Source organism: Phocoena sinus, chromosome 18, assembly GCF_008692025.1.
Source record: "Phocoena sinus isolate mPhoSin1 chromosome 18, mPhoSin1.pri, whole genome shotgun sequence".
Classification (NCBI taxonomy): Eukaryota; Metazoa; Chordata; class Mammalia; order Artiodactyla; family Phocoenidae; genus Phocoena; species Phocoena sinus.
The window spans coordinates 8,823,858-8,838,153 of NC_045780.1; the positions used below are offsets into that span (position 1 = coordinate 8,823,858).

At 37.6% G+C, this 14,296-nt stretch overlaps 2 protein-coding genes across 5 annotated transcripts in view; one reads left to right on the forward strand and one right to left on the reverse strand.

Moving 5' to 3' along the window:
- The window catches only part of BRCA2 (BRCA2 DNA repair associated), a 56,095-nt gene extending 41,879 nt beyond the window's left edge, over positions 1-14,216 (forward strand). For 2 of the 3 annotated variants that reach the window (XM_032611191.1, XM_032611193.1), the window contains exons 22-27: positions 2,147-2,345; positions 2,572-2,735; positions 2,826-2,964; positions 8,049-8,293; positions 10,167-10,313; positions 11,197-14,216. In XM_032611191.1, the coding sequence (XP_032467082.1) occupies positions 2,147-2,345; positions 2,572-2,735; positions 2,826-2,964; positions 8,049-8,293; positions 10,167-10,313; positions 11,197-11,838 (1,536 nt within the window). In that variant the 3' untranslated portion in view covers positions 11,839-14,216. The remainder of the gene's footprint in view (positions 1-2,146; positions 2,346-2,571; positions 2,736-2,825; positions 2,965-8,048; positions 8,294-10,166; positions 10,314-11,196) is intronic. The other variant, XM_032611192.1, reaches the window with a different exon arrangement.
- The window catches only part of N4BP2L1 (NEDD4 binding protein 2 like 1), a 35,141-nt gene continuing 23,035 nt past the window's right edge, over positions 2,191-14,296 (reverse strand). For both annotated transcript variants that reach the window (XM_032611203.1, XM_032611200.1), the window contains one exon: positions 2,191-2,319. Coding sequence is in view for 1 of the 2 variants with exons in the window: in XM_032611200.1 (XP_032467091.1) it covers positions 2,313-2,319 (7 nt within the window). In the remaining variant the exon portion in view is untranslated. The remainder of the gene's footprint in view (positions 2,320-14,296) is intronic.

Sequence of the window (14,296 nt, forward strand, 5' to 3'; positions counted from 1 at the left end):
AAACTTTCAGAAGAACAAAAGTGTGTTACAAATAGCATAGGCTTTAGATCATGGCTCAACCATTGATTAGCTAAGCAAACTGGATATAAAAGAGCTATAAAATGGGCACAAAAGATGTTGTTTTAGGATCAAATTGGATAATGTATGTAAAGTGTACTGTTAACAAAGTTCTGTGTAAATGTTATTATTAGAATATCATTTCGTACATTAAGGTAGGCTACTTCCTAAATTTTTAGACACCTGGGTATCTAATTAATGCAAATTCTAGGATTAGTTTGCAAAATAGGGAGGAGAGGGGAAATTTTAGGAAAACAGTTTATTGATTAATCTCATTTATTTGATGACAATAAATGTTGTATATAACCTTAACTTTCTTAAATAATGGGACCTCAAAATAAAGAATACTCTGCTCGGAGAGTGAGCAGTGCTATTCTGAACAGAATTCCCTTATATTCCCAAATGTTACAACTCAGATTCTCCCTGTGGGAAGTGAGTCTGATTTTCAAGCCTGTGAGTATACTTGCTACAAGTCTGTAAGGCTTTATTATGCTTTCCTGAGAAATTATTTGCCTCTGTCTCTTTATGTTTGTTGAAGCTTATGAAGATAGTTTTAATTTCATCCATAAAATTTAACAAAATGTTATTCTGGTTTCCTTTTATAAAATTTACTTATAAGGAGAAAGGGGGCAGAATGAGAGTTCGAGGACTAAGTTCTATACCTGGCTCTGCCCCTGTGTAGCTGGACAGGTGATTTCTCTCGGACAGGTGAGATCTCTCGGACCTCCTCTCTGCCATCTGCCAGGGGAAAGCCTGAGAGTAGCTTATCTCTAAGGTTCTAAGTTTATGTGATTCTATGAGAGTCACTGAAAGGTATCATTATCATTTTCAGAGGGAAAAATTGCCATCAATTTCTAAAATACCCTGTTAAGAGGACTTGTTTTCAGTGACAGTGCTTAGTATTGTGGGACTTCTGAAATCACATATTGTTTTTTTAATTCATGTTTAACCTAAACACTGCTTATTTAGGAAGACCTTTGTAGGGCACAGGGATTTCATAATCTCCCTTCTCAGTATAGATTAGGGTATTAACATGGGTAAGTCAGCAGCAGTCTAGTAGGTTATATGTCAGGATTTCTATTTATTTTATTTTTGGTTGATTTTTTTGTTGTTGTTAATACTGGGTGAGGTTCCCAGGACGTTCAAACACCAGTTTGCTAAATGATTGGGAGAGAAATGTAGAGGCAGAGATAAGTGCTTGTAGTACATATTTGTTTTAAATTGTATCTACTGTTCCAGGGTTAATGAAATTATACTATAGGGGGATAAGAATGAGTCCCCTTGAGTCAACCCCTGCCTATATGCCTCTGTAAATTATTTATTCTGTCTGTACCTCAGTTTCATCATCTACCACATGGAAACAGGAATCGTACCTACCTCATAGGATTATTGTAATGATTAAATGAATTAATACATTACCCACACATAGATCTGTTTCTCAAATATAATAGGCATTCAGATGTTAACCATTTATAATGTCAGTGTTGATGATTATGATTATTAGAGTATATTTATAAGTAAGGGTTGTTTTGGCCCTAGGTAAATTTTTATTTATTTATTCGTTCATTCATTCATTTATGGCTGCGTTGGGTTTTCTTTGCGGTGTGTGGGCTTCTTATTGCGGAGCGCGGGCTCTAGGCCTGAGGGCTTCAGTAGTTGTGGCCCACGGGCTCAGGAGTTGTGGCACACAGGCTCAGTAGTTGTGGCTCATGGGTTCTAGAGCACAGGCTCAGTAGTTGTGGTGCACAGGCTTAGCTGCTCTGTGGCATGTGGGATCTTCCCGGACCAGGGCTCGAACCCACGTCCCCTGCCTTGGCAGGCTAATTCTTAACCACTGCGCCACCAGGGAAGCCCTGCCCTAGGTAAACTTGTCACAAAGATTAGTAAACTGTTTAAGTCACTTGAAAATATTTGTTATGTGATAAGCTGAGTACATTAATCTCAATTTTTATATTGTCACATCCTTAAAGTGAACTAAATTCTGTTGTATTTTGATCCCATTTAAAGAGATTCATTTACAATAGATGAGGTGGTTTGTTTCTATTTTGTTTGCTTTTTATTCCAAAATCATCTGCCTCAATGGACACAGGGTTATTTTAGTGAAGAGCAGTTAAGAGCCTTGAATAATCACAGACAGACGTTAAATGATAAGAAGCAAGCCCAGATCCATGTGGAACTCAGGAAGGCTATGGAGTCTGCTGAGCAAGGGGAACAGATTTTACCAAGAGACGTTACACCTGTGTGGAAGCTGCGTATCACGAGCTGTAAGAGAAAGGAAAAAGATTCAGGTCAGTATGTAAAGTTTTTGTTTTTATCAATTTTAAGTTTAAAAAATTATTATTAATAAAATTATTTCAAATGGTAGATAAAATGTTAAGAGGAGCAAAAATGGGCTACCAGTACCCACAAAAGAAAATATAACCCTTAGACCTTTATTGTCCTCAGTATTTATTTTTAAACAAGACTCTCAATGATTATCATTTCTTATATTGTGTCTTTTTCCTCTTTCTCTAGTTGTGTTGAGTATCTGGCGTCCATCATCAGATTTATATTCTCTCTTAACAGAGGGAAAGAGATACAGAATCTATCATCTTGCAGCATCAAAATCTAAAAGTAAATCCAAAAGAGCTAACATACAGTTAACAGCAACAAAAAAAACGCAGTATCAACAACTACCGGTATAAACTTTTCATCATGATTTTTCAATTTTGATAGATGTGTATTTGTTTATTGAATCTACATATACTGATTTTTTTTTTTTCTTGTAGGCTTCAGATGAAATTCTATTACAAGTTTATCAGCCAAGGGAGCTGCTTCACTTCAACAAATTATTGGATCCAGACTTCCAGCCACCTTGTTCTGAGGTGGACTTAATAGGATTTGTAGTTTCTGTTGTGAAAAAAATAGGTAATACTCAGTGTATTTAATGGTAGCTTTTTATTGATGCTTTTGAAAAACATTATATTTTAAAATTTGTCTTCCTTGTGATTCATTGGAGCTACTAATAGGTAAGTTTGGTAACTAGTGATTTGAAAGTAAGCTTTTTTAACCTCGATTCTTAATGAAAAGCAATTCTACAATATTACAAGGAAACAACTTACATCCCATTCTGTGCTACTTAATTTTAAAGAAATTGCTAGAAAATGTTTTGCATATTAGTCATTACTAGACAAATAATTATAATCTTCTGCAGTTCACTGAGCTATCAAGCCTTCACCTCCTACTTCAGTCTTTACCACTTTCCAACATCTTAGCCAAATTCATTTATATTTTATTCCTTCAGTATGACATTGCTCGTTCCTCCTTCCATACCTTGTTCCATAGATTTTATCTGAAAGCAAGTGTAAAGGCCCAACTATGTCTCATCTTAAGCACAAAAGCCTTCCATTTATTGATTATTTTGTGCCAGGCCCCCATAGCACTTGGTTTCACCCCTCTCACCTCCCAGAACGCTGTCCCTCATCCCCCTTCAGCTGTGTTGACACCTTCCTTGCTATTCTTTTTTTTTTTTTTTTAATTTATTTATTTTAGGGCTGTGTTGGGTTTTCATTGCTCTGCACGGGCTTTCTCTAGTTGCGGTGAGTGGGGGCCACTCTTCGTTGCGGTGCGCGGGCTTCTTATTGCAGTGGCTTCTCTTGCAGAGCACGGGCTCTAGGCACGCTGGCTTCAGTAGTTGTGGCTCACGGGCTCTAGAGCGCAGGCTCAGTAGTTGTGGCGCACGGGCTTAGCTGCTCCACGGCATGTGGGATCTTCCCAGACCAGGGCTCAAACCTGTGTCCCCTGCATTGGCATAGGGATTCTTAACCACTCACTTCCTTGCTATTCTTGAGCCCACTTTCATCACAGAGCCTTTACACTCACTGCTGCCTCTCCCAGAAACCCTTTTCCCCAGGCGGCCACATAGCTGGCCCCCTTGGCTCCTTAAAGTCTCTGGTCAAATGCAACCTCGTAAGAAGCCTTTCCCTGAGCACCCTTTGTAAAAGAGCTGTACTTTCTCTGCTCCCAGCCTAGCACTTTTACCCCTTTACTCTGCTTTATTTTTCTCCATAGCACCCACCAGCACTAACAATACATATTTATGGGGTTTTTTGTCTCCCTCTTCTGGAATGTTAGCTCTCTAAGGGCAGACACTTTGCTACTGCTGTATCCTCAGCTCTTAAAACAGTGCCTGGTTCAGGGTAGGGTCTCAGGTCAGTGGATTTCTTGTTTATCAACTGCCCTGTCACAGCTTCTCCCTTCCTCAGTTCTTTGGCTAAGGTTTATTGTCAATGTTTTCTTCATGAAGGTTTCAAATGTGCCATATTCCATGAGTTCCTTGTATGTTTGAAATCTGAACCTGTTGCTCTAATTCTGAGACTGTATTTTGGCAGGCATAATAATATGGGTTCTTGCTTCTTTCTTCCCTCAGAACTTTGTAGAAATTGCTCTTTTGACATTGAACAGTCTGGGACTGGCCTAATTTTTCCCCCATTTAGGTGATTGTCTTTTTATGTCTAGATGTCTGAAGAATAAGTTTTTAAGTCCAAAAGTTTAAGCTATGTCTTAGTATAAGCAGTCTGTATACAGTTCTCCTGGAACACAGATGCCCTTTTAATCTGCAGATTCAGTGCTTTCTTTGTATCAGAGAAATTCTGTAACATCTTTGAATAAATCTGCTATTTCATTTTTGGGATTTCTACTTCAAGGACAGCAGTTAGTCTTACGTTGGATTATGCTTCATTCACCATGATTATATCCAGCCTTTATATCAGTAATTTTATTCTCTGCAATATATTGGTATGTTTTATTCCTTGCTATTTGTAGTGCATGCATTTGTCCCATTATGATAGTATACTGGTGTCCTCAGTTTATTTCTCTGGTCCTGCAGTCTCCTTTTTATCTTGCCGGGCTATTTTTCATCCCATATCCATATGCAAGCTTTTATTTTATTGAGTATCTGTTCCTATTAAGTTCAACAGCATGAATCTGTTTTGAGGACTTCAGAAATTTTCTTGTTCTTCTAGTTTTCTTTACTTTATGGGATGTGCTCTTTGTTTTTTGCTATGCTCTTTTCCTCTTTTTATTTAACGTGTTTTTGTTTAGTTGTGTTTTAGTGCTTTGTGGGGTGTTCTTTGACTGTAGTATGTTAATATGCTGCATGGTTTTTGTAGCATTTTATTTCATCTTGGTCATACTTGGGTGACTCCACTCATTATATTATTGTTATAGAGGATGTGTAACTTTTATTCACTTCATCGGTATTGAGTGCCTTTTATGTGCCAGGCACTTTTCTAAATGCTAAGTATATAGCAATGAACAAAACAGACAAGTATCCCTGCCCTCATGGAGCTTACATTATGGTCGAGGAGGGAGATCACAAACAAAATAAATAGCACATATAGTTTTCTTAGTATGGCTAAGGAAAAAAAACTAAGTCGGGAGTGACAGGTAGGATCGAGGGAAGGGGAAAGGAATGTAGCTTTAGATAGGGAAGTGAGGAAAGACCTTACTGCAAAGTTGATATGTGAATGAGAATTGAAGGACTAGAGGAGAGAGGCATGTGGACCTCTGGGGGAGGAACATTCCAGGCAGGAGGAATGGCAATTACAAAGGTCATGTTACAGGAGGATCCTCCCTGGTTCCTTTAAGTATTAGTAGAGGCCAGGGAGTGAGCAGTAACAGCTGGGAGGAGGGAGTGAAGGACCAGGTAATGGCGTGGTCCTTGCATGTACTCTTAACTTTTTCTCTGAAGGTTTCAAGTAGAGGCGTTGACACCACCTGATAAGGTTTTCACAGGATCACTCAGGCTGCTATACTGAGAATAGACTGTAGGGGGCATGAGACTCCAAACAGGAAAGTCAGCTGGAGGCTACTGTAGAAATTTAGGCAATTGAGAATAGTTTGGGGCAAACAAAAGCAATGGGAATGTCCAGAAATTGTCAGACTGTGGTTGTATTTTGAAGGTAGAGGGACAGTGTGGATGAAGAGAGGAATCAAGGAGTGAGGGCTGAGGTTTTGGTCTGAGCAGCTGGACAAATGGAGTTGCCATTTCCTGAGGGCTGACCACGAGAAAAACAGGTGTGCAGGGAAGGTCAGGAGCTCAGCTTTGGACAGTTAAGTTTTAGTTGCTTAATCTACTTAGAGATTTCTACTTGACAGCTGGATATAGTTCTAAGGGAATGAACTGGGCTGAAGATATAAGTTGGGAAGTCATAAACATACAGGTGATGATTAAAGTCATGAGACTGGATGAGGTCGCTGGGTGTGGGAGTAGATAGAGAAGAGAGCCGGGGCCTCAGGCCCGTCAGAAGGTATCTGATAGCATAGAGAGTGAGGTGAGGCTAAGAAGGGAGGGGTCGGAGGTGGTGTCCAAAGAGGCAATGTGCAAAGCTCTCTGGAGACTGAGTCCAGGGAGTGCAGGATGAACTAGGAGCCTGGGCTTCTTGTGGAGACAGACATGCGATTAGTTCTCATGGTCCCACAGCAGACTGTGGTGTTGAGATGAGGTGCATGGGAGAAACTTGCCAGCATCCCACTGCAGTTCTTGACTTTTTCTCTGCTGTACTCAAGACCAATTTTCCCCCTTAGTTACTGTATGAGGGCTGCGTATTTCAGTTCCTATCCGCTATATATTCCATATCCCTGGAAGATATTAACTCTGTTCTAGATCATTTTCCCTAGCTCAGTGAGTAACCTCACCTATTACTTTGCTGAACCATAAACTGGGTGGCTTAAACAACATACTGTCTCACAGTTCTGAAGGCTTGAAGTCCAAGACGTTGGCAGGTTTGGTTCATTCTGAAGGCTGTGAGAATCTGTCCAATGCCTCACTCATAGCTTCTGATGGTTTGCTGGCAATCTTTGGCCTTCCGTGGCTTGTAGATGCATCACCCCAGTCTCTGCCTTCATCTTCACATGGCACTCTCCCTGTGTGCGTGTCTGAGTCCAAATTTCCCCTTTCTATAAGGACATTGGATTAGGATGTACTGAAATGACCTCAACTTGATTTTTGTCAGCAAATAATGTCACATTCACAGGTTAGGACTTCAACATCTTTTACAGGACAAAAGTCAACCCATAACACAACTGTTATCCTGTCAGTCAACCTTGATCACCTGTTTTACACCATAGCCATTTTCATTATTTCTGATCAGAAGAGGAAAAAGTAAGGATACCCATTCTATTTGCTTTTCTTCAGACTTAAGGATAACAGAATTCTTAAAATGTGTGTCATTTCACCAATATGGGGAAGGAGACTAGAAGCTGAGCCCTCCTGTGCTTGGTTCTGTCCACAATCTTGTTTATTTCCTTCATCACCAACTTTAAAATTTTTTATCAGGATATTCCTTATTTGTATGTTTTTGGTGGACATTTCTTCCTTTTTTTAATTTATTTTGACATCAAGTATGAGAGAAAGAAATTTCTATCAGAAAGTTTCAAAGCGCCACCTTAAGCCTGAAATACCAGTTCTCCAATACCTAAATCTAATCATGATGTTTCCTAGCTTAAAATCTTTGGTGGCTCCCTGGCCCTTAGAAAATGAAACCAAAACTCCTTCAGATGCCTGAAAAAACATTCAACCTCCTGCCTTGAACCACCACCCCACATACCTCAGTTAAACTGTACAGTTTCACATTCTTGATCCACTAAAGCATTTAACATTCCTACCTCTAAAAATTCATTCACTTTGCTTAGAATGGCCTTTTCCTTCCCATCTTGATGAATTTCCCCTATTCATTATTCAGCTTACATGCTGCCTGCTTCCCCATGGCCTCTGTAACAGAATGTGTTGTCATATTGCATTGAAATTTTAGCACCATAAGCAACAGGTTGTTTTGGAAATCCTGAGCTTTCTCTAAATTTAGTTATTTTGATTTGTTTTTACCATTAGCATACCAAAATTAATGGCCATATTTAGAGATTCCTTGTATTTTTAAATTTATCTAACACATACATAAATGAAGTTCGATTTTTTGTTTTCTACTTTTTGGATTTTGTTTTTTCCATTTTAGGTCTTGCTCCTTTGGTCTATTTATCAGATGAATGCCATAATTTATTGGCAATAAAGTTTTGGATAGATCTTAATGAAGACATTATTAAACCTCACATGTTAATTGCTGCAAGCAACCTCCAGTGGCTACCAGAGTCCAAATCAGGAATTCCTACTTTATTTGCTGGAGATTTTTCCATGTTTTCTGCCAGTCCAAAGGAGGGCCATTTTCGAGAAACGTTCCACAAAATGAAAAATACTATTGAGGTAAAATTAGCTTTGAGCATTGTCATGCATGTTGGCATTTTCCTATTTCAAGTCAAATGTCAAGGAAGTGGCAGCTTTTATGAAAATTGGATTGTTGATGTATAATGTTGAGTTTTCATCAAAAGTCAATTGTTCATGAACCTGAGGAGATATTGAGTGACAGCTAGCTATCAGGGAGAAAAGAGTGATTTGAAAAGAACTGAATTAGGAAAAGTTGTGAGAAGGATGTTCAGAGATATATAGACCGTGTAGGCAAACTGGAAATTGGTAACAAGAATTACATGAGTTACCCATGATTTACAGCAGTTGGCAGTGTAATTAATTAATAATATTTAGAATCCAAATTTACATTTTAGGGACCTCCCTGACAGTCCAGTGGTTAAGACTCCATGCTTCCACTGCAGGAGGTGCAGGTTCAATCCCTGGTCGGGGAACTTAAGGTCCTGCATGCCATGCGGCACGGCCAGAAAAGAAATTTTGTTTAATTTACATTTTAAACTCTATATCTAATATTTTATACAGTCTATACCTGTTTTTGATTTGAAATAATACCAAATAGGAGAACAAAGTTTACTGAGTGCTTACTGTATGTCTGGCCTCATTCTAAGCCTGTCTCATTTAATTCTCCCACCAACACTATGAAGTAGGGCAGTGGTTCCCAACGTTTTTGGCACCAAGGACTGGTTTCGTGGAAGATAATGTTTCCACGGACGAGGGCGGGGGAGGAGGGGGCGGGGTGGCCGTGTGTGGGTCAGGCGGTAATGCGAGCGACGGGGAGCAGCAGATCGCTCGCTCGCCTGCCACTCACCACCTGCTGTGCGGCCTGGTCCCTAACAGGCCGCAGACCAGTACCAGTCCGTGGCAGGGGTGTGGGGGGTGGGGGGGTGGTTGGGGACCCCTGAAGTAGGGAACTGTTTTCCCATTTCATTAATGAGAAACAGAAGTCACACAGCCAAACTGGTAGAACCAGGATTCATACTTAAGCCATCTAAATGCAGAGCCCGAACTATTAACTACTATGCAATGCTGCCTCCCAGTAAAATTTTGGATTTTATAAATTGCTAACTTTTAAAAAATCTACAGAAGCCTCCTCTTTCTGTAGTTTAATATTTGAAACGTGTGTTAGTCAAAATTCATACAAATAAAATTATATTTTAAAAGCATTAGAGTAGCTAGCTATATAAAGAAAGTTTGTATGTTTTACCTAGACTTGATGCACATCGTGAAGAATAACACCGATTTATCTGGTTTCTAAACTGGGGGTTACATTCGTTATTTGGCTCCCATGCAGAGTACCTATTGCTTACATCCCAGATTTTCTCTGACACCGTTCAAGGGCAGTTCAGAGATGACTGAGTGTCATTTATGTATCATTTTAAAGTTTAACAAAATACTCTTAGAAATTAGGTTAAACCATAACCAAATTGCTGGTATTTGACCATTTGTGACTTCTGAAACAACAGTTTCATGTGGTATAACCAAATGTTATTTCAGGAACAGACGTGAAGCAGTTCTCATTTTACTCCTAACCTAAGGAGTACTCTGTGAGATGTTAGATGATTTACGGCTGTTAGGTAGTAAATAAAACTGAGACTTGAGTCCCAAATCCAGTATCATACGATAACTTACTGATTAAACCAGATGGTTGGGAAGCTCTCTTACATTTCTTTATTTCCCTGACACACACACACACACCCCTCTCCTTCTCTCCCTCTAACAATTGACAGTTGCTATCAAATTTGGGGTGTCTCATCCTTTTTTTCTGGTCTGCATTTTTTACTTCTGATTTTAAAGGTAACCATTTATCTTTTCTGAAAACATGAATGTGTAGGTTTGCATTTTACAAAACAGCTCTTCCAATTTATTTTCTTAGAATATCGATATATTTTGCAATGATGCAGAAAACAAGCTTATTCGTATACTTAATACAAATAATCCCAAGTGGTCCACCCTGACTAAAGACTATACTTCAGCAGCACACACTGCTCAAACAGTCCTTGGTACAGGAAATAAGCTTCTGGTAAGTTAATCGAAATTTAAGGAATTTTATAAATATTATATAGAGAGGCAACAACATATTCTGAGGTATACCTAGTAAACATGATAAAATGTAATTAAACTTAATTAGAAAGTGTCATTAATTGTTAAGTGCCTCCTGTAGGTATAGGTTATCTGGAAATTTTATCTTGTTTATTGAAGCCAGAGTGTAACACTCTTTGGGGCAAATTTTATAAACAGTTGCTTTGATTTTTAGCATTCCAAGTACATTTGATTGAAGAAACTTTTTTTGCCTGTGTCTTTTTGCTTGGAGGACTATTCTATATAATGTGGGTTGTTTCTAAGTTCAATTTGATTTAACTCTTTAAATCACAATAAAAGCAAATCAAGCTGAAGTCTGTAATACTGGCTAAGGACTAATTCTTTAGCTAACACTTGCTAAGTTATGTATATTAACTCATTTAATCCTCACAACAACCCTCTGAGATAAAAATTATCTCCATTTTACGGATGAGGAAACTATGACATACAGGAGGGGTTAAGCAACTGCCTCCAGTCACAATACTAGAGAAGTAGGAACACAGGCAGTCTGTATTCTTAAAATGGTTTTTAAATGCTTATCTTTGTCTAACTTGTTAATAACAAAAAGGAAAAGATTAAAGCATAAGTTATGTCCCCTACCTCCTGTTTTGCTTTTAATCTTCATCTTTCTTTTCATGTCATTTTTATATCCTCTTATGCAAAAATATTTCCTTCTGGAATAATAATATGAATGTCTCTTGAAATCATAGCCACTAGGAGAATGAAAGTGTGTGGCATTTAAATATTTTTTAATGAAAAGCTAATTTGATTTTGTTTTATATATTGGGACATAATTATATAGGCTACTTAATTTTTTTTATTAGATGTCTTCTCCCAGTAGTGAGATGGATTATGAAAGTTCGTTATCACTTTGTAAGCTAAAAGGGAAGTCTGTCTCCACACCTGCAGCAGCCCAAATGACTTCAAAGTCTTGTTGCAAAGGGGAGAAAGAGACTGATGACCCAAAAACCTGCAAAAAGAGAAGAGCCTTGGATTTCTTGAGCAGATTGCCTGTACCTCCACCCGTTAGTCCCATTTGTACATTTGTTTCTCCAGCTGCACAGAAGGCATTTCAGCCACCACGGAGTTGTGGCACCAAATATGAAACACCTATGAAGAAAAAAGAATTGAATTCTCCTCAGATGACTCCACTTAAAAAATTTAATGACATCTCTCTTTTGGAAGGTGATTCAATAGCTGATGAAGAACTTGCCCTGATAAATACCCAAGCCCTTTTGTCTGGTTCAGCAGGAGAAAATCAACTTAAATCTATCAGTGAGTCCACTAGGACTACTCCCACTGGTCCAAAAGATTATCTCAGACTGAAAAGGCCTTACACTGCATCTGTGATCAAAGAACAAGGGAATTCCCCAGCCGGGACTGAAGAACAGAAGGCTAATATGCAGGACACAAGTACAATGAAAACTACATCCAAGAGACTGCAAAGGCGACAAAAACCAAAATGATGATAAATTAGGTATTGATACAACCTTTCCAGTTTGTAAAACATATACAATTTCAAACTCTACATCAGAATTTGCATAATGAGAAAAAGGAAAAAGTTCAAAATTTATCTCTGTGCTTGTATATCACAGCAATGCTCTTCGCCTGCTTCTACATTGGTATACTCTTATTTCAATTATATATCTTAAAACTGTGACTGTATATTAACTAATCAAGAAAAAAATCTCCTTTGAATCTTTATGACTAGATTTGGTCACTATAAATATTATTTTACAAACGAAGTAAACATACCTGTTTCTTTTAGATTGTGTCCTTACAATTAAAAGAAACTAGGTTTCTAAAGTGCAGTTCTTTTGACTCATATAATTCCTCTTAGTTTAGTTCCTATTTTACGTTTGTTTTTAAGAGGTAACCCACTATGAACCAGTTTTCCTTAATGCACATGTTGGTTCTAATACAGTTTTATCCTGATCAAAAAAGTCAGGATGAGTAAGATGTTACAGTGGTATTTTCTTTTGACCAATTCTTTATCCTTAAGTCAGCGTGACTACAAGAAAAATAGAACCCTCAATGTACTTCCCTTTGATGATTCCAATGTGATCTGTAAAATTAAATTATTTATTAAAAGTTCAAATACTTTAAATCAGAAGCAGATTTCATAGTGTTAATTTGTTTTCGTTTCTGTTTTTTAACAAAATGATCATCTGGACTGCAGCTTAAGAGAAAATCTTTTAAATTGGCACTGATTCTCCTTGCTTTATTTTTAGCCCTATCACAGGATTCAGCAGGTAGTCCCTTTTAAACCTAGTTTTCGCTAACCACCAAAGCAGAAGAGAACCATTCAATTCATTTGTTCCTTTAAGTTTCATAGAGAAGAAAGAGAAAGCAGTTACAACTAGAAGCTAATAGCATGGAGAATCAGGTCTTTTAATATGTCTTAAGTTTATATACAACATCATGTTTTTAAATCTTATTATAAACACATTTTAAAGCCAAGAATAAATCCTTTTAAAAAGCAATTTCCTTTCTTCCATAACTGTGACCGATGATTTTTCTCACTTCTGAAAATTATTAACATAATAGTCTATTCTACTATTCTTTCTAACTTAAGTGTTCTGCCAGTCTTATTAATGTGATTTTTGTTCATAAAAGTTTGATCTTCACATCCTAATCATTTTCCCAGTGATCCATTCTAGAACAGGGAATAAAACTTGAGTCTCAGGTGAAAAGAAAGAATTAAGGAATTTAGCCTTTTTTGTTTTTTTTTTTTTTTTGATTCTTGGAAAAATTTAAGCTATAACCTCCTTCATTCTTCATTACCATTTAGACTACCCATTATGGAGACATCTAATGCACATACTCTTTTTTATAAATTGTAAATAATATAGCCAAGCTATGTAAGCAAAATGTGAAGCTTGAGTATATGTGGATATTATCCCCCCAAAAGTGACAATTTAATGATTACAAAGTCAACAATGTATACTGCGTGATAAATGGTTTCAGCAATTTGTGTTACTTATTCAACAATCAATCACTTAATGAGAGCCTGTTGTGTAGATAAAGCACTATGCCAGCTCTGTGAGTGATGCAAATGTTAATACACAAAACAAGTCAGTGTTGAATGTTCAAAAAATTATATAAATCAGGAGCCATGGGCGTTGAAAGAAAAAACAGATCACTTCTGGGTGGGATAAATACAGTTGGCGGCATTTAATCAATGATTTTTATGTTCGAATCAGGCAAATATACCGGGAAACTATTCTGAGCTCTTTAAAAGCTCTGGATCTATAACCTGGGACTACTTCTCCAAAGCAGCCCAGCCCAGGTGAACCAGAAACCCTAAGCAGAGAGAAGTAAAACAGGAGGGCTTGAAATCTGATCCTTTAGACTGCTCCTACGGAATCAAGGAAAGGAATTCCCATCTGGGCTCTCCGACACCTATCGCCTTTGCTTTCCTAAATGAGTCAAGCCATCCAGATTGACCTAGTTCTGCAGTGACCACATTGACTAGGATACCCAGGACCACCTGGGCCTGGAAAACAGGGGTACTGTTACGTGGATTATCATTATTATTAGAAGATTATTATGTGTTGATCTTGAATACACAGAATTTAGCCAAAACTATACCTTAGATTCATTCAGATTTACTAAATTTTAGTTTTTTTGACCAAACTTCACTACTCAAAGGAGACACCAATTTTTAAAATGTTAATGAAGAAAAAATTAGTTACATTGCTGGTAGTCATCAAGATGTTCACTAGATTTCAATGTACTAGAAATGGAATATGAAAGTAATATAGTCTTTCTAATGTGTAGAGATCAAATAATAGTAAGTAAAATATAAGGTTGCTTTTGTCTTTACCTTTATGTCTCCTATTCGTTAAAGACGACTGGTAAATAAGGTTATAATATAGAAAAATTCGTTCTCAATATGGTAAAATTCTGTGGAATTTCTGTAAT